The 17,027-nt window shown below is 56.1% G+C and overlaps 9 protein-coding genes across 9 annotated transcripts; 4 read left to right on the forward strand and 5 right to left on the reverse strand.

The window, feature by feature from the left end:
• Positions 1-1,111: 1,111 nt before the first annotated feature.
• BCV69DRAFT_295407 (RNA-binding domain-containing protein) lies at positions 1,112-2,789 on the forward strand (the record flags this gene model as incomplete). The annotated part of the gene is made up of 6 exons (XM_025493905.1): positions 1,112-1,186; positions 1,266-1,418; positions 1,495-1,539; positions 1,707-1,957; positions 2,035-2,341; positions 2,428-2,789. The coding sequence occupies 6 exons, from the start codon at positions 1,112-1,114 to the stop codon at positions 2,449-2,451; spliced, it is 855 nt and encodes a 284-aa protein (XP_025345417.1). The 3' UTR covers positions 2,452-2,789.
• On the reverse strand, positions 2,528-4,540 carry BCV69DRAFT_301397 (PLP-dependent transferase; the record flags this gene model as incomplete). The annotated part of the gene is made up of 3 exons (XM_025494555.1): positions 2,528-3,074; positions 3,170-4,184; positions 4,258-4,540. The coding sequence occupies 3 exons, from the start codon at positions 4,538-4,540 to the stop codon at positions 2,528-2,530; spliced, it is 1,845 nt and encodes a 614-aa protein (XP_025345418.1).
• Positions 4,541-4,759: 219 nt separating this feature from the next.
• On the forward strand, positions 4,760-9,771 carry BCV69DRAFT_295409 (hypothetical protein). The gene is made up of 2 exons (XM_025493906.1): positions 4,760-5,229; positions 5,302-9,771. Exons 1-2 carry the CDS (start codon positions 4,886-4,888, stop codon positions 9,581-9,583), a joined length of 4,626 nt encoding a protein of 1,541 aa, XP_025345419.1. The 5' UTR covers positions 4,760-4,885; the 3' UTR covers positions 9,584-9,771.
• A 596-nt stretch (positions 9,772-10,367) lies between these two features.
• Positions 10,368-11,907, reverse strand: BCV69DRAFT_295410 (hypothetical protein; the record flags this gene model as incomplete). The annotated part of the gene is made up of 3 exons (XM_025493907.1): positions 11,388-11,907; positions 10,749-11,298; positions 10,368-10,675 (listed from the first exon to the last, which is right to left on the reverse strand). The coding sequence occupies exons 1-3, from the start codon at positions 11,817-11,819 to the stop codon at positions 10,368-10,370; spliced, it is 1,290 nt and encodes a 429-aa protein (XP_025345420.1). The 5' UTR covers positions 11,820-11,907.
• Positions 11,908-12,032: 125 nt separating this feature from the next.
• Positions 12,033-13,150, forward strand: BCV69DRAFT_80086 (hypothetical protein). Its single transcript, XM_025495540.1, has 4 exons — positions 12,033-12,415; positions 12,515-12,646; positions 12,734-12,973; positions 13,054-13,150. The coding sequence occupies exons 1-4, from the start codon at positions 12,110-12,112 to the stop codon at positions 13,090-13,092; spliced, it is 717 nt and encodes a 238-aa protein (XP_025345421.1). The 5' UTR covers positions 12,033-12,109; the 3' UTR covers positions 13,093-13,150.
• Positions 13,151-13,208: 58 nt separating this feature from the next.
• BCV69DRAFT_301401 (hypothetical protein) lies at positions 13,209-14,120 on the reverse strand (the record flags this gene model as incomplete). Its single annotated transcript, XM_025494556.1, has 1 exon — positions 13,209-14,120. One exon carries the CDS (start codon positions 14,118-14,120, stop codon positions 13,209-13,211), a length of 912 nt encoding a protein of 303 aa, XP_025345422.1.
• A 684-nt stretch (positions 14,121-14,804) lies between these two features.
• On the forward strand, positions 14,805-15,658 carry BCV69DRAFT_279005 (C-8 sterol isomerase; the record flags this gene model as incomplete). The annotated part of the gene is made up of 2 exons (XM_025491223.1): positions 14,805-14,972; positions 15,065-15,658. The coding sequence occupies 2 exons, from the start codon at positions 14,805-14,807 to the stop codon at positions 15,656-15,658; spliced, it is 762 nt and encodes a 253-aa protein (XP_025345423.1).
• A 72-nt stretch (positions 15,659-15,730) lies between these two features.
• On the reverse strand, positions 15,731-16,524 carry BCV69DRAFT_80155 (hypothetical protein). The gene has a single exon (XM_025495543.1). The coding sequence runs from the start codon at positions 16,433-16,435 to the stop codon at positions 15,839-15,841; it is 597 nt and encodes a 198-aa protein (XP_025345424.1). The 5' UTR covers positions 16,436-16,524; the 3' UTR covers positions 15,731-15,838.
• BCV69DRAFT_80114 (hypothetical protein) lies at positions 16,525-17,026 on the reverse strand. The gene has a single exon (XM_025495541.1). The coding sequence runs from the start codon at positions 16,977-16,979 to the stop codon at positions 16,614-16,616; it is 366 nt and encodes a 121-aa protein (XP_025345425.1). The 5' UTR covers positions 16,980-17,026; the 3' UTR covers positions 16,525-16,613.
• Between the last annotated feature and the right edge of the window lies 1 nt (position 17,027).

A 17,027-nucleotide genomic window follows, 5' to 3' on the forward strand; every position in this document is an offset into this window, starting at 1 on the left:
CTATGCACTGCTCCGTGTCATCTTCGCGCTTCGGCCTGTCTGGCAGCTTGGCAGGGCAATCTGAGAGTAGCCTGCAAGGGCGCCATCGGCTGATCCGGCTGAGAGCTTCTCACAGTCTAGACTGTAGTCGTAACGACCAGATCGGAAGCTCAAGCTGGCGCAGTGAGAGCTTCCAGGCGCGCTGCCTTGGATTCGAGCTGATGACTGCATCGAAGAGAAATACAGCGTACGTGTTCTCTAGCACGATGAGGCACTTAGGCACTGCAGCGCGGCATGTGCAGCCAAATAGCTGATTGTCTTATGTAGACGGTTGTCAGCCTCTATCGAGGGACAAGGGGGTCCAAGGGTGCGGCGCTATCCTTTGCCCTGTGAGATCTCAAAGCCTATGCCGTAGTCTAGCTGAGAGCGATGCTAAGCCTTCAAGCTGCAGTGCAAGCCATACGGGAGAGTGCGCCTATCCATAGCTCATGTCGAGCCGCATGGTGTGGCGCAGGGCTGAGCATCGTGCTGTCTGAGATGCTGAGCATGCCTCAACACCTGGTGCGGGGCAGCAAGATGCTCTTAGCTTCTGAAGTGCTCCCTAGCGGTGAGACCATCGAAGCCTGACCGCTATCAATTAGGCCCTGTCTGTGTGACAGTGCGGCTGAAGCAACTTCAAGTACGCGACTGATGGGACGAGAAGAAGGCGTGACGAGACGAGCGGAACCTGTTGCTGATGCTAACCATTTTTATAGAGTCTGTAGTGGTGAGTGTCCTGTGTGCGGGATGAGGTTGTTGGAATATCCGGTGTGTAGAGTCCAGAAGGAGGTTATATGTAGCTGAGGGCAAGGTCGAGTGCAGTGCGGTGGTTGTACGGCGATGGTCGAATGGGATCGGATGGACGGAGAGATGGACGGTACGGCGGGATGCGATGGCAAAGGGCGAGGCGAGGCGTGGCGTGGCTGTCAATGCGCGGCCCTGCAGTCGGGACGGAAGGAGCGCCAGGCGTGGAGAAGAAGCGTGGCTGGGTGATCCGTGTGTACAGCCCCCCTGGGCCCCGGCTTTGTTTAACACCACCCACCGCTCCTCTACTCACTGCCTCATCCTCGCGCCTGTGTCACCTCTTCTCGCTATGTCCTCTTTACTCAATCGCTCTATTAGCGAGATCGCCCAGCAAGGTCGCGGAGGCAGAGCGTCGCCGTACAACGTGAGCGCCAGAAGCTGGGTATTCCCCAGATCCGCCTAGTGGAGCTCACAGTGTGCTTACTTCTCCACTTCTCTTGCAGCGCTCCGCCAGCGGGTCTCGTCCTGCCTCAAGTGATAAATGGGGCCATGACGGCTACGAAGAGCTCAACAAGCACGACCGGCGGACATCTACTCCCACAGAAAAGCTCATCGTCGAAGGTCTGCATTGGGAAGTATCGGAGGATGAGCTGAGAGTGAGTACAGACGCAGCCATTTCTCTGCGCCCGGTAAGACGGTACTGACGATCGATATTTGATTACCCTCTTACAGTCGCTGTTTGAGGCAATGGGACCAGTGAGACGGTGTTTCATCAAAGTACGCATCTCTTGAAAAGACAACAGCTAGATGATACGAGACAGCATGCTACTTTGGCGCTGTCGTGCAAGAGCAATTTGATCATCTCAGAGCCATGTCGCTCCGTATCACATCTCTTCTCACACCAATCTCCTTGTACCTCACCTCCTTCTCTCACTGCCCTCCAGTACGACCGCTCAGGCCGTTCAACAGGTACAGCCATCATCCACTACGAGAGTGTAGCCGACGCAACAAGGGCCAGATCAGAGTACGATGGAGCCAATGCAAAGGGTCAGCCCATCAGAATCTCCTTCGAGGAAGTGAGAGGCCCCAGGGGCGCGCCAGCTGCTAGAGGTGGAGCTGCAGGTGGAAGAGGGGGAGCAGCTGCGCCTGGAGGATCGCTGCAATCAAGATTCGATCTTCTGAGCAGAATGGGAGGGTGAGTCGGCCGATGACGTGGAGTTCAAGTGCCACTTGCTGTACTGATCCCGTAGTGCATCTTCGACTTCTCCTTAGCGAGCGCCCTCAACCGCCAGCCAACGCACCCAAGGGTCCCGCAGGTACCCCAGCCGCCGCCAACAGTCGGTCCAACATGCGCGGCGTCCCTACCGCCCCACGCGGCGGAGACTCCAGAAATGTCCGAGGAGGCGGTCGAGTGGTGGGACGAGGAGGCAAGGGAATCGTTGCTGGTGCTAGCGGAAGGGAGAAGCGCACACCCAAGTCGGCTGGAGACCTTGATGCGGAGCTGGACGCCTTCATGAAGGCTCCTCCTCCTGCTAGTGGAGCACTGGCCGAGTCTAGTCATGCGCCCAAGGTTGGAGAGGTGAGTGATGACGGCTAGAGGGGAGAAGTCAGGGTAAGAAAATTGGGAATTGCTTACTGACTACTTGTGCATTGTTGATATTACAGGAAGCAGATGTCGAAATGAAGTAACGGTCCAGAGAGAGGGTACTAGTACTGGTCCATGCGAATTCTCACCTTCAGGATCTCCTGTTTCATCCACGCAATATCATCCACTTCCTACCATCTCATCATCCTGCTCCTGCTCGTCCTTTCCCTCCCCTTCCATCACACTCTTTAATGCCTGCACAGTCACCTCCCAATCCCTACTCTCCCTCACATCCTGCACCACTCTCCCCTCTGCATCCTCCATTCCCGTTCTCCAATTACTAACTGCCAATCGAATCGCACCAACACCACACCATCGAGTGGGCGAGACGTAAATTGCACGAGTGGCTTTAAGGGCAGAGATGCAGGCGTCGGCGCCTGTTAGGTGGCTGCGGAAGGAGGGGATGGGACAGGTGAGAGGGTGTGGGCGAAAAAGGAGGATGGTAGTGGACCAGGGTCCGTGCCATGCTTGTGGTGAAGCCTTAGTCGAAGCTGAAGCGGCAGGTTGGGGTGAAGTTGTGGAGGACGATTCAGGCTCGGCCAAAGGCTCACAGGGAGGTGTGAGCACTTGGTATAGACGTGACCCTTCGTCGGAGCGCATCCAGGCTTCGAGGGAGCGGGCGAAGGCGACGTTGCGCTCCACCATGGACTTGATCCCCTGTCGTCCTCTATGAGTAGCATCATGGGGTAAGAGATGGATCAGTCAGCGTCTGAATGCTAGAAGACAGTGGTCGATTCTCGGATGGCGGTTCATTGGACTCACTCTGACAAAAGCGTAGCGTACAGAGGCAGTGCTCTGAATCGCTTGGAGTTCTCCAGATTGCGGAAGAGGGGCGAGGGCAGACTAGCTGCGTATTCTCGCCGCTTTGCAATATCAAGGGCGATGTCCTCTAGATTCTCCTCCGGTCCACCGGTGGCCAGATAGGCTGGCGCGCCTGCCTGACCGAGTCCGCATACGTCCTCCAGAAGCGAATCGATTCTATACTCTCCGACTTCCTTCTTGCGGATGAAGAAGAGCCCTGCATCGTAGGGAACGTTGAGCTGTTTGTGGCCATCACTACAGATACTGTCTGCCATTGCTAGATGCTCGCTTATCCATTCAAATCCTTCCAGCAGGCAGCAAAAGGCAGAAAAGGCGGCGTCTATATGCAGCCATGCTTCGTATCGATCGCAAACGGCTCGGATGGCCGGGATCTGAGCACTTAGTGCGCCAGTATTCACTTCTCCTAGGCCAACAACGACGATTGCACCTTGCTTTTTGTAGTAGGATTCTCGTAAGGATACTTCGAGGTGAACGAGGTCGAACTCTACAATGCTCATGCTGGCTCTGATATCTTCGTTTTCCAGAAGGTCAGAAGATGACCCATGCGCTTTCTGTCCTACATCGATGACTCGCTTCCTACCTATACCGAGGATCCCAGCGACCTTTTTGATGGATGCATGGGGGGTGGCGACGTAGACGTTCACAGGGGGCGGCGCGGGGGCCTCGTCATCGTCTTCCGCGTCTGCGCCAATGCCATCTTCGGCCATACTCCAGTCTGGAAATCCTCTTCTTGCCATTGCTTTTTTTAGTGTCGCTTCTCGACCGCATGCCAGCCCTAGGAGATTGGAGGCAGTCGCGCCAGTAGTGATAGTCCCTGTGAAACGCGAAGTGGGCAGAGAGAGGAGCTGGCAGAGGAGATTGACTGTGTGAGCCTCGATGAGTGTGGCTAGGGTCTCTTTGGGCAGGTGAACTTGGACATTGGGATCGTACAGCGTTGTGAGGATATCGGCGATGGCTGCAAGTGGGCCGAGCAGTGGGTCAGCCAAAGAGTCGTGCAGTTCTTGCCCCGCCCCTGGCGCTGATCTCACTGGCAATGGGCGTGACGCCTCCGGTGACGAATCCAAAGTACCTGGTGCCATTGTGTCCGGGAGCAAGGACTGATGTGACCTCTTTCAGCAGGAATCCGCTCGTCTTCCCGAACCCCCAGCCTGTTGATGGTAGCGAGGTGGGCAGAGTGTCAATGCCCTGCTGTAGGTCATCGGGAGAGGCAATGGTGGGAAGTTCCAAGACGCCGGCGTGCCTGCTCGCTGCCAGATCCCGCAGACGCTCTAGTGTGGCGGCAAAGTGCTCTGGACTAACGTGGTCCGTCATCTGCGGCCAAGCAGGACACTCCGCTGAGCCTGGCAAGTAAAGAAGCGTATGGTAGCCGTGTGGTTAAGCCTGGTGAGTCACTTTGGTGGGAAGAGGTGCATTGCGAACGAGCCATGCGTGTCGGAGTTTCAACTGTGTGCCTGTGTCTCTTTCCGATTGGCTCTGGATTGCACTTTTGCGGTGGATGAGTGCAAAGGGTGCGCTTCTTCCCCGCACTCACCTTCTTCCACCCCCTGGTCCGCGCCGCTGCTTTGCCCTCACCTTCTTCACCCTCACCCACCTCGCCATACCCGCCTTCATCGAGAGAAGGGGACAGCGACGACGATAGCGGCCACGGCGACGACGATGAGTGACCAGCATAGGCCGTCCCCGACACCCTCTGCCTTCTCGTCCACACTACCACCATCCTTCCGAGCCAGACTCCGTATACGGCCCCACGCCCCACTCCCTACCGAACCTTTCTTGCTCCCCATCAACATCCCATCGGCAGCCTCTTTTCCCTCTCTTGGCAACACAGACACGAGTCAGGATGATCTCAGTTTCCTAGCAGGCAGGATTGTCAGCCATGTCCCTCAAGCGCGCTCTGAGCTGCCTCAGCCAACCGATCTCGCCCTATACCTCGACGGCTTCAGGCTGACCGGATGGGACACCAAGCTCAGCGATCTCATCAGAGATGGAGATGTCATCGAGTGAGTACAGCAAGGGAGTAGGCGTACCCTGAACGGCGGCCTGATTCCGCCAAGCTTTACCCCCTTGCACAGTGTCCACCACGTCACTCGCCTGCCTTCCTCTCGCCACGATGTAGGTCGAAGCTCCAGCCACAAGAAACGAAAACGAAGAAGAGAGTACTCGGACTCCTACGAATTAGATGACACCTGTTCTTCGCAATCATCTGCGTCATCCTCGCGACATCGCACAACCCGCACGAAGAGCAAGAGGACCCGCCGCGAACGAATTGCTGATCAGAGAGAGGGGAGGCAGGCTTCGCGAGCCATGCCTCCAACCTCACGTCTAGGCAAATCGGCATTAAAAGCGCCGGACGACGACGATGACGACCTCCAAGCAGAAGCAGATCGGATCGCTCTACTTATCAAGAGTGAAATCGGCGGCGCCACACCCGTGTCAGATGCTGGCGGCAGGCCTAGCAACCGAACTAAGTCATCTCCACATCATCGGGCTATCGAACAAGAGGAAGAAGGCATCGATGAACTTCCAAAACCACCGCCTGGGCTACTCTCAACTATTCCGCTGCCATCACGATCTTCAATACCGCCAGTCTCGAAGGCTCTGCCACCCGCCATGCCCCTCCCTCCATCTGGCGTAGGGGGAGCGGCAGCTGCCATGGCTGCCTTCGAGGCCCGCAAACGAGAGACGCAATCGGCACACAGAGATTCAACGACTACAAGGGCTTCCTCTGCTCTCTCTACAATGCAGCCTACTCCCCGCACAGCTTCAAACGGTCACACTAAGTCAGACTCCAACGTTGTGCACGAATCAGACTCCGAAGCTGAGGACGCCTCTTCCTCCTCGAGCGCTTCTGCGAGTGCTTCCTCTAGTAGCTCGTCATTGTCGTCAGAGTCCGACAACGAGGTCGTGTCCCGGTTTGTGGATGGAAAGGCTGACAAGGGACTGGTCACAGCATCAGCTCAAAGCAGTGGGCTCTCCTCACCTTCTTCTTCTTCTTCGTCAGAAAGTTCCTCCGCGTCTGACGCAAGATCCTCCGGAAGTAACACAAAGCTCACGCCGGCTTCTGCATCCTCTTCCTTGTCAGACCCTAGCTCCCTCGATAAAGGATCGGGCTCTGACGCCAATGATTCAGCTTCGTCACTGGCCCCAGGTGATCAGCCGAATAGTCTCAATGCCCAAGCTCTCTCTGCCCTTAACGCAGCCACAAATGCAGCAGCATCTTCTAGCTGGGTGGTTCCAGGGCAAGGTTCCAAGCGCACGAGGCGAGGAAACGCCAAGAAGAGGACAAAAAGCAGGGAGAAAATGCGAGCAAGCCAGGAACGGATGTTCAACGAGGCTCAAGAGAGGGCAAAGCAAAGAGAAGCAGGGCAGGCTATGACGAACGGCGCTGCTACCTCTGTCATCGGGGAGGCAACGCAAGAGCCCACACTCAACGCTTCTACCCAAGACAAAACTCAGAAGTCAGATGACGCTCCCGTTGCCGGCCCCTCAGGTGCAAAGAAGGCGCATGAGACAACTTCCACAGCTGAAAGGGCTCAAAGTCCGTTTGCAACAATTCTGACCTACAGCAATGACGATGACGATCCATCAGAGGGAGCCGACGCTGGTTCGGTTTTCGGATGGTCGCTTGATGTCACTCCCACAACCCCAATGATACCCTATCGAGACCCCAAGGCTGCCTTACAGCCCCCGACTCTTCTGAAGAACAATGCTGCCATCAAGCTGGATCTGGCCAAGAAGGAAAGGGAGATGCTGGAGCTCAAGAAGAAGATTCGCAAGGCAGAGGAGCAGAGGAAAACCCTACCTCCCGGTGGCGGAATGTTCGAATTGGACTTTGCTGTTGAGTCAGACAAGCATACGACCGAAGCAAAGACGAACGAGGTACCCACAGCCAACACACAAGCCCTACCTACTTCTTCTGTGGTACCGTTCACCTTTGCACGGCCGGCTCCGGTGCATGTGGGTCAAGCGCTCGCCAGTCAGGTGGATAAGAGCAAGAATATCACAGCTCCGCCCATCGCGGTAAGAACAGATGGACCTCCACCGACCAAGAAAGCCAGAAAGGCCCTGCGTCCCCTTCTACAGCAACCACCTCATCCGTCCACCTTGCCGCCTTCTGAGATACCTCCGAACATCAAGTTGACGAGCGTCGACTGCGAAGCCTGGTATAATGGCGAAGAAGTCCACGAGTACCTCTTTGTCCCCGGAGGCCAAGAAGAGAAGGGTCGAGCGTCCGTCAGTGAGGAGCTCGAGGAGGGCGAGGTGCTCGACACGGAAGATGAGGGTACGAAAGCCTATCTTCTCATGAGACGCGCGGTTCGCGAGGATCTTCGTAAGGAGAAGGAGCTTGAGGCAAAACAGGCAGCATTTGGGGACGTGATCGAGACTCAAGCTAGCCTCGCGTTGCATCCGCATCTGCCACTGACATTCAGCAGCTTGAAGGATGTCAGGCCATCAAGAGAGGTCTCCCAAGCGCCACAAGCGTCCACTGAAGCGAAGCCCACGGCCACGAAGCCTGCTTCCACAGTGACCGTCGGCGCCGTGACCCCTACCAATGGCCAAATCTCACCGGTCATGTTCGACGCGCTACCGACGGAGTTTGGAACGAACAGGACTCGAGCCAAGCAGCTAGCGGGCAAGACTGGCAGATCACCAAAGATTCCACCGTCAGAGGTCAAGAGCACTGCCACTGCTAGTGCCACTTCCGCCACCAACCCAGCCGCAGAGGTGGAGCTGGCTTATCTCGGACCACCGGGGACCTACTCGCATCAGGTCGCTCTGAATCTTGACATACCAGCCCTGCTCGAGTCTCAGCCTGGAAAGAGGGTGGTGCTCAAAGGCAAAGGTCCCGAGGTCGTCGATCTCCATCCTTGCTCTACCATCACACAGACACTCGAGAGGGCGTTGCAAGCCAAAGAGGGTGTGTCCGCGCAGAAGCCGTATCGACTGGCCCTTCTCCCCTTTGCAAATTCCACTTTCGGTCCAGTGAAGGAAACGGCCTCTCTGCTGGCAGAGTACAAGGACAAGATGAACGTGCTAGCAGCTACGGAACTCAAAGTGCAACACTCTCTTCTTGTGAGTGAGGCTACTTACAAAGCGCTCGAAAGTGCAGGGGACATCTCCTCGGGAAAGGTCAAGCAGAGTGCTTTCGCTAAGATCCAGCGAGTGTATAGTCACGAGCAGGCCATCGGGCAATGCGACATGTTCCTCAAGAAGAACCTCCCACTCACATCCACCAACGGCGGTAGGACGCCAGTGGCCAGTACGGCTCTTGCCGCCTCGCTTGTAGCTTCGAATGGACGTATGCAAGCGCAGGGAGACACTTTGACCCTGAAGATGGAAGCGGCTATCGCTTCGGAGATTTGCGCAACGAAAGGGGTGATTCCTGGATTGAGGCTGTTGAAAGTGGGGATCCAGGACAAGGATGATAATACCACCAAATTCATCATCGTCGAGGCCGCTACGGTGCCGACGCTGCCCAAGTCGTCCACCAGTGCCAGTGCCAGTGCCAGTGCCGATGGAGGGGACAAGCAGTCTCTCGCTCCTACAGCGGGAGCAACAGCTAGCACTCCTGCGCCTGCTGCGCCCGCGCCCGTATCAATCGCTCAATCCACATCGGCATCCTTGCCCGCACGACCGTCCGTCCCACCTCCACCTTCGAAGAAGGCAAAAGCAGTCCACCCAGACTTTTTCCCCGGGACTTCCTCCCTCCCTGACCTCAAGCAACAGGGCACTGCCAATGGTGAATCATCTGCAACAAGCACAATCGCAGGACCGACAGCAGGCGCATCCGCTACAAGCGCTCTCCCTCCTCTTGCTCCTCCTCCCTCTCTCAGCAGTAGTGGTGGAGGACTCGACTATGGTGACCCGGAGGAAGATGGAGAGTACTATCCTCCTGCTGGGTCTGGGGCTTCTGCTGTTGCTACTTCTGGTGGTACTGCTGCGGGATCAGGAACGGCGAGGAGGATCTCGGCGCGTTCCACGAGGAACATCTATGCTACCAAGCCTGGGCTGCCGGCTGGATCTGCAACTACGCCACCGTCGATGAAGCCGGCTGTGTCTGCCAAGACGTTGACTGGGCAGGATGTTAGCGGGCCGGAGATTGCTGCAGCCACTGCTGCCGCCACCGCTGCCAACGGTAGAGCTCTTCCTTCTGCATCTGCTGCAGCTCCAGCTCCAGTACCGGCAGCCGCGCCCGCGCCCCTGTCAATCTCCAGCTCGACGAGCCTGAGCGTCGATGAGACTTTGCGGCTGGCGCGAGAGAGGGCACTTGCTAGCTTGAAGCTCAAGAAGAGCGCCGCAGGGACAAGTGCGGGAGGGAGCGCAGGTGAGCAGAAGAATCAGCCTTCTTCGTGAGGGGTGTCGCTTGGTGGGTTGGGCGAATGTTGGGGCTAGTGATCCAGGGGGTGAGGTGTAAGGCGCAGGCTTGTCTAAGTGACACGACTGATTGTCACACCGGTGGAAAGTGAGAGCCATGAGATGTTACTGCCCGGGAGAAGGAGCATCGGCAGTTGGAGTGCTGAATAGTATACATTGTTCGAGTTTAGTTACGAATGATGAGTGATGAGGTGTGCGAATCTAGCGCGTGCGTGCCGAGGTGCTGATATGCGCATGTCCGTAATGCTGGTGTACTGTACAAAGCTGACCCGTGGGACCCCCTGGCTACCACCGCTCCCACATTCTCATTCTCCTCATTCTACGCTACCCTTCTGCTACTCGACCTCGTCTTCCCCAGCCCTAGCCCTAGCCCACTGCGCTTCCTCCTCGCTAACAAAGGCCTCACTCCCAAAACGTGCTCTTCTAGGTTTTCCCGACTGAGAGCCACCCTTTGGCCGCTCTGAGCGGAGCGCAAGTGGGGAGATGTACAGGTGGACTTTCTCCGCTGGGGGGCGACCTTTCTTCTTCTTCCTTGGGAGCAGCGACATCTTGTCCGTAGATTGCTGCTGCTGCTGCTGTTGCTGTTGCTGCTGCTTCCCAGCCTGAGTAGCCGAAAGTACTTGCAAACGCAAACGCGGCGCGCTAGGAGTCACTGGGGCCGCCTCGGAGAACTTGGCTGCTCCCTTGCCGTCATTGATTCGAGGGTCCTTGACCCATTGCTCTGCCCTTTCTCTCCACCTCTTTCCACGCTTTTCCGTCCAGCTCAATCCTGCATACTCTTCTCGTAGACGGGCGCGCTCCTCCTCGAGGGCTGCGTCGGCTGCTGCGTCTGCCTCGGATTCGCCGGACCAGATGTGGCGGGCGTGCTCTTGAGCATTGTAGGCTTCGAGGATGGGGCGGAGGCCGTCGGTTGGCAGGCGAGGGAGGGAGCCCCAGAGGGATTTCCAGACGAGCGGGGTAGGTTGTATTGCGAGGTGCGGAGGGAGTGGACGCGGCCGCGGAGAGGGAGAATGACTCGTGACATCTCCAACTTGCGATGTCGATATTGCTTCTGCTGAACCAATTTGCTGACTGTCTATGAGCTCAGCAAGAGTAGTAGGGGGCGGGTCGAAGCTCAGTATAGGCAGCTCGCTAAGAAGCATACCCCACGCCCTCCGTCTCCCTCTAGCATACCACTTCGAGCTCGGGTGAAGTGGGCCAAGTTCTAGAGGTTTGGGCGGACCCCTCCTAGGTCTTGTCCCTAGCGCTTGCAGAGCATCTTTGAGGATCTGACCGCCCTGCGAGAAGTCTTGCTCTGCCCACTTGGATTCATCTTTCTCATTGTCCTGGGAAGCTTGTACGCCATCAATAGTCTGGCCCCTTTCTGGGCACTCGAGCGCAACGCTTACTGCCCTCCTCGCATTCTCCTCGACCTTGCGCACCACAGCATAACTCAACGGAGGCCTGATTCCATCCATGACCTTTCCAAAGACCTTGAATTGCATCCGATTTCTCAGCTTGCGTTCTTCGAGGGGTATTCGAGGCGGTTCCTCCCCTGCTGCAATGGCGGGATTCAGCCTGGTATATCTACGGAGGTTGCGAATGGTTGTTGCATCTGGAGAGCTGGAGGAGGTGATGGGTGACTGAATGAGCTTGAGTACGGCCCATGTAGGTTGAGGTATTGTGTTGGAGGGGTCTAGGTTGGGTAGAAGATGCTAGAGGTTGTGTTACGAAGAGAGTGCCAGTTCAGCCCACGTAGCGAATTATGACAATGTCGCAGCGCTTACCCTGCCTGGCTACTCACCTCCATTGCCGTGGCCCTCAAGACCCCTGATCTGGCATACGTCTCTCTCAACACCTTATACATCGGCTCCAAGTGCCCCAGCTCAGCCCTCTTCAAGGTACTGACGCAAGCCTTGAGGCGCTTGAAGCGATTCACCTCAGCAGGGCTCATTGTACTCTCTACCTTTTCCTTTGTCCATTTCGTCCTGGCAACATGAGCTTTACTGATCGAAGAAGGAGCGCGCAGCTGTCTCGCGGCTTTAAGTCTATGGTAGTAGAAAATGTAAGGGTCATACCATCGCTTTGCGATCTGATAGGCCAGACGGAGTGCTTGCCGGTAGAGGTGAAGGGGATTTTGTGGCTTTGAGGGTCGTGCAAATGCAAGTTGCGGAACAGTCCTTGTCGCCCTTTGCGCTACTTTGAGCTTCTCGAGTACCGCAGTAGGCCTGACCATCTCCGAGTGGAGGTAAGGAGAGTCCGTGAGACGCAGCCCAAAATTGAATTGAATTTTAGGGCATGCGAAGCACTAGTGGGATTTCTAGAAAGTGTTATGGTGACCAAAAAATGCAAGAAGATGTGTCTTTGTCTGCCAGATCCTCTTTCCGCTCTGCAGCTGCGTCTCTCCACTTGACTGGTGCTGCCGCGGAGCATCTCCTCCACGCCCACCATTCCAACCAACACCTCGTACCACTCCTTACTCATCCGCAATCCACCTCTGGTCTCTCCTCACAGCGCTCGACGAGGATGGCAACCGATCCATTTCACACTTTCGCCTCAACCGTCCGCTCCTCTCTCGCAGCCACACGGGAGCTTTCTGAGACCTACAATTCTCTCGCCTCCGCCTCCTCATCTTCAGCAGCTGCAGGATCAAGCGAGCTGATCACCGCCCAAGATAGACTCAATGATGCGCTTGAGGCCTTACAGCAGGACGTAGAGGATGTCAGACAGAGTGTGGCGGTGGTCAAGAGGAGTCCGGAGAGATTTGGAGTTGATGTGGGTGAGCTGAGGAAGAGAGAGGAGTTTCTGAGAGTGTGCGAGGCGGAGGTCGAGGTGAGTAGGAGGGCAGGGAAGGGTCAGCGTAGCTCTGTAGAACGCGCGAGTGAGCTGACAAGCTCAACGACATCTTTGCTGTGTGATGGTCGTCTGTAGAAACTGCAACGGTCCGCCAGCGTACAAGTGGGAGGCAGGGCGGAGCGCAGGGGTGGGCACTCCTCGATAGGTATAGACGACGATCACGACGACGAGGACCACAATACGGCGTTCGAGAAGGAGCAACAACAGGTGAGTAGGATCCTCTGCTAACATTGCAATTTTGCACGACTACCTCGCTTGAATTTAGCTGAATCCCGTCCTTGCAACACCCTCTAGCTGCTGATGACCCAGCAAGACACAACCCTATCCACAATCGGTCGCACCCTAACCTCTCTCAAATCACAAGCCTCCACGATGGGCAACGAGATCACAGAGCAAGTCGAGCTGATTGGTGCACTCGATTCGGAAGTGGATAGTACACAGGGTAGGCTAGGGAGGGCAATGGGGAAGATGGATGAGCTGGTGAGAAGGGGAGATGATAGACTGGGTGGGTGGTGCGTGTGGTTGTTAGTTGTGGTGAGTGCGCTTCCGAGACGTAGTGGAGGGTCAACAAGGACGAATCTTCTGACAAAGAGAGATGTTGTGATGATCTACAGGCACTCTTCTTCCTCCTGCTGATAGCGATCCTCATCTGATCGCTCCGACAAGGCACGGCAGACAGTGCCATCGTAAAGTGTATATATTACCAGACGCAAGAACTCCTAAATACCCATTCCTTTTCCTTCGGTCACTTCCCTTTTGATGCCAGGTGCTATACTCTGAAGAGTTCCAGCACTTTGCGCAACATTTCTTCTCCCTTTCCTTCAGCGTCATCACTGCCTAAAGGTTGGCCAGCTAATGCTTGCGGGTCCAGCTTGAGAACGTCTTCAATTTGGCTTGGCGCAGGGGCAAGAGAAGCCGCTGGATCAGCTTGTATTTCGGCTCCCTCGTGTGCGGAGTACTGAACGACTAAAGTAATCAAGTCGGTCACCTTGCGAGAGCTAGTACTATCGGCAAAGGTCCTGTCGAGCATTTCCCCATCAGCGGGCGGCAGAATGAGCCAAGAAGCCTGCACCGACTCGGAGCCGCTCGCAGTCTTCGTCCGGTATAGCCTCCGTGGCGGTGCGAGTCCTAAGAGCGTCTTACCAAGTACTAGCGCCTCGCTCTGCGATACGTTTCTCTCTCCCGTCGGCGATGGTGGCGGTGCTGGCGGTGGCGTCTGGCCAGACTTGACCAAACCCCTCAATCGTTCTACTGGATCTCGCATTGCCGTCCACTCGTCTCTACCTAGCTTATAGACGGTCCCTGACGAGGTGACGAGGAGGTCTGGTTGGAAGAGGGCCCAGGAAAGTTGACAGGGTGGTGCACTTTCTGAAGAGGCGGGAGTGTCTTCTGAGGTGCTGACCAGGAGGTGGGCAAAGATGAGGCGCTGGAGAGAGGGGAGTTCCTCGATTGAGCTTCCGGCACCTTGTATGTTCATCCCAGCCAGAGCTCCCTCGACGCCTATTGCGGCCGACCCGTCGCTCCCGGAGTAATCGGCGGCAGGTGCTTGGCTGTTTGCGGCCATCCGGAGTGCTACCATCGAGGGCCGACTGGTGAGAGCGGCATTGGCTGAAGAGCGCTTGCGTCTCAGCAGGTGAGGAGGAGAAGGACTGGCGGGAGAAGGGGGAGTGAGGTGGCTCATGCCGAAGAGTCAGAATGGGGTGATCAGTGATCAGAGATCAGGAAAGTTTTCACGAGCTAGAGAGAGACGGGTGTTGGTGAGGCCTGATGGGAGAGGGCAGACTCAAGAGTGGCAAGTGCTGAAGCTAGAGAGTTATCCGAGGCAGCACATTGCTCCACCCACGCTCCCTCGTCGCCATGGTCTGAGCGGAGCGGGTATTTATGGACTGCGAGGACCGAGCACTGCTGTGACTGCAAAGCCTCAGGTCCCGCTTTATGTGTGCCTGTTCGCCTGACTGCGAGGTACATGTGATGGAGTGTAGAGTAGGAGCTCATCTTGGTCACATTGACCCCGTAAAGTGGTACAGGCCCAGCCCATCCTCACTTTCCATCGTCCCCTGATCAGCCTTATTTCCCGATTTCCAGTGGTGGTGTTGGACTCTGTTCCTCGTTCCTCCAAGCGAGGCCTCATCAAAGTCCGCTCCACTCGACTTTGCTGCCCCGCTCCGTCCTCCTTTTTTCCGAGCCGGTGAATTCCCCTCCTTCCGATCAACCTCCAAATCGCAACGAAACACAATACCGCCTGCTTTCTCCCGCAATCTCGCATACACCCTGGGTCCACTACTGCAAGTGTCAGGCAGTAGACTGAGCACCAATTCAGCTTCCAATCCAAGGCAGTCACTGAAGTGCAATTCGAGCAGGAGAAATGGCACAGAGCAGCGTCTCCTCGCCAGCACGGCACAAGCCGCGGTCTGCCAATGCAGGGTCGAGACAGACTTCACTTCCGCCTTCGAAGCGGCCGAAGAAGCTCCTGGCTTGGGCGACTGTGTTCCTTGTGCTAGCGCTGGTGTATTCCGCTTTGGATCGGGTGGTGGTGAGTATACCTCTTTCGTCGAAATTCTGCGATACATTCATGTCCAAGCTGACGATGTCTCGCTTGAACCTCTTCTTTCTCGCTTCTGGCAGTCGCGCTTCTACGTCTTTGACCCAGTAGCCGTGCACGCCATCACCAAGAAGGCCGTTGCCGCAGGGCACAATTCCACCCGTGCTCTAATGGATGACATTGTCACCCAGCTCAAGCTCGACCCCAAAGCCGGTCCAACAATGAATGCCCATTCAATCGGCGAAGAGGACGAGTGGATGTTTAACAATGCCGGTGGGGCTATGGGATCCATGTTCATTCTGCACGCCTCCATCACCGAGTATCTCATCTTCTTTGGAACACCAGTAGGGACAGAGGGACACACTGGACGACATACCGCCGATGACTATTTCCATATCCTCACCGGAACACAGTATGCCGCTCTACCCTCGTCCCTCGAGCGGGAAGTGTACGGTCCGGGATCGGTGCATCATCTGAAGAGGGGTACAAAGAAGCAGTACATGATGCCTGAAGACGGGTGTTGGGCCCTGGAGCTAGCGCAGGGATGGATCCCACCCATGCTCCCCTTTGGACTCGCGGATACACTCTTCTCCACCCTGGACTTTGGAACGTTTGGCACCACGGTCTGGATTACGGCTAGGGAGATGGTGGGAAACCTGATGAGGGGCAAATTCTGAAGTAGAGGTCGGAGTGTTTTGGGAAGGTGGCAAGGAATAGCATCAGCTCTAGAAACATTGCTCCTGTGTACGCTCTTCAACATGTAAATGATCCATCATTGCGAGTGCTCATGTCTTTTCAACAGGACCTTCATCGAATCTGGACTACGTTGTTGTCAGCGCTTCCACGAACAAGGGCGTCTATATAGTTCTTCGATCCGGCTGCAGATCTAGTCCTACTACTGCTCCAGACCCAGATCCCGACCACGAACTAGACTCCCGCCCCCGCTTCGGCTTCGACTTCGGCCTCGGAGGCAAATCCTTCTTCAACCAACTCCCACACTCATCCAAGATCATATCAACAAATGCATGTCCTGCTCTAATATTCTCATACTGCTTCTTCTTTTCTGCCACTTCTTGCTTCCTCTCTCTACGCGTCTTTGCTACAGAGGGATTGCCTGCTAAGATTGAGCTGACGGTTGGTGGTGGAGGATGGAGGTGCTTGCTTGTCCCGCCTGCCCAGCTGCTACTTGGCGGTTGAGGGGGGAGAGCAGGAGGGTGACGGTTCAGACCGAGGGGGACGGGCAGCTCGGCGTTGCGCCAGAGACGGGGGAGGAGAGAGGAGCTGGAAACGCCCTCGTTGTCATGTATCTCGTCTCGCTTTTCCAGGGAGAAGAGGGAGAGAGCACGACGACACTTGCGGCTCCGTGCTGGAGAGGCTAGGACGAGGCCGCTTGCTAAGTGTAGGCTGAGAAATATGGTGAGCAAGAAAAGTAGGAGGAGCTGGAAGGATCGCATGGTGTGATGTGTGCTGGTCTGACCTGTCTCCAAAGTGCCAAAGAAAGGAAAGGGAACTTGCGGAGCGTTGCAAATGTCGCGACGAGTCCAGCTCGCGTTCACTTCTGCGACGCTACACTTAGGTGATCGTCGAAAGCCGAAAGGCTGTATTTCTTTTCGAGAGGTGCTGTGGCGGCTGTTATATGCTCCCGAATTCAGTCGATTTTTGATGATGACAACCCCCGTTTGTGAGCACGTCGACAGGATTGCCACTGTCTCTATGCCGCATCCGCTTTCCAAAAGATTCCCACTGCCCTTGAGTCGATTGATCGCTCAGCGATCCCCACTGCACGGCACCGTCCCGTGGAGAACGCTCACAGCCCTGGAATTTGCTGCGAGGGCCGGCTATGACAAAGGCATCGGCTGAATAGGTTGCAGGTTCGCTTGTCGGGCCATGAGCGCTGAAGCAACGGTGTAACACTCCGAACAGGAGGTGATGCGGTGCGACGAGGTAGCGATCAGCTGGGCGCAAAGGCAAGAGGCCGTGAGAATGGAGCCAGACCATACGGTTGTACGAAAGAGAACACACACAAACGCGTGAGCATTGCTTTGC

The sequence above is a fragment of the Pseudomicrostroma glucosiphilum genome (genome assembly GCF_003144135.1).
Source record: "Pseudomicrostroma glucosiphilum strain MCA 4718 unplaced genomic scaffold BCV69scaffold_17, whole genome shotgun sequence".
In the NCBI taxonomy this organism is placed as follows: Eukaryota; Fungi; Basidiomycota; class Exobasidiomycetes; order Microstromatales; family Microstromataceae; genus Microstroma; species Microstroma glucosiphilum.

Coding starts and splice junctions, on each gene's coding strand:
- BCV69DRAFT_295409 (XM_025493906.1), top strand. CDS start 4,886: ATGAGTGACCAGCATAGGCCGTCCCCGACACCCTCTGCCTTCTCGTCC. Junction 5,230..5,301: donor AGAGATGGAGATGTCATCGA/GTGAGTACAGCA, acceptor CCCCTTGCACAG/TGTCCACCACGTCACTCGCC.
- BCV69DRAFT_80086 (XM_025495540.1), top strand. CDS start 12,110: ATGGCAACCGATCCATTTCACACTTTCGCCTCAACCGTCCGCTCCTCT. Junction 12,647..12,733: donor TCGAGAAGGAGCAACAACAG/GTGAGTAGGATC, acceptor AACACCCTCTAG/CTGCTGATGACCCAGCAAGA. Junction 12,974..13,053: donor GCGTGTGGTTGTTAGTTGTG/GTGAGTGCGCTT, acceptor GATGATCTACAG/GCACTCTTCTTCCTCCTGCT.
- BCV69DRAFT_80155 (XM_025495543.1), bottom strand. CDS start 16,435: ATGCGATCCTTCCAGCTCCTCCTACTTTTCTTGCTCACCATATTTCTC.
- BCV69DRAFT_80114 (XM_025495541.1), bottom strand. CDS start 16,979: ATGGTCTGGCTCCATTCTCACGGCCTCTTGCCTTTGCGCCCAGCTGAT.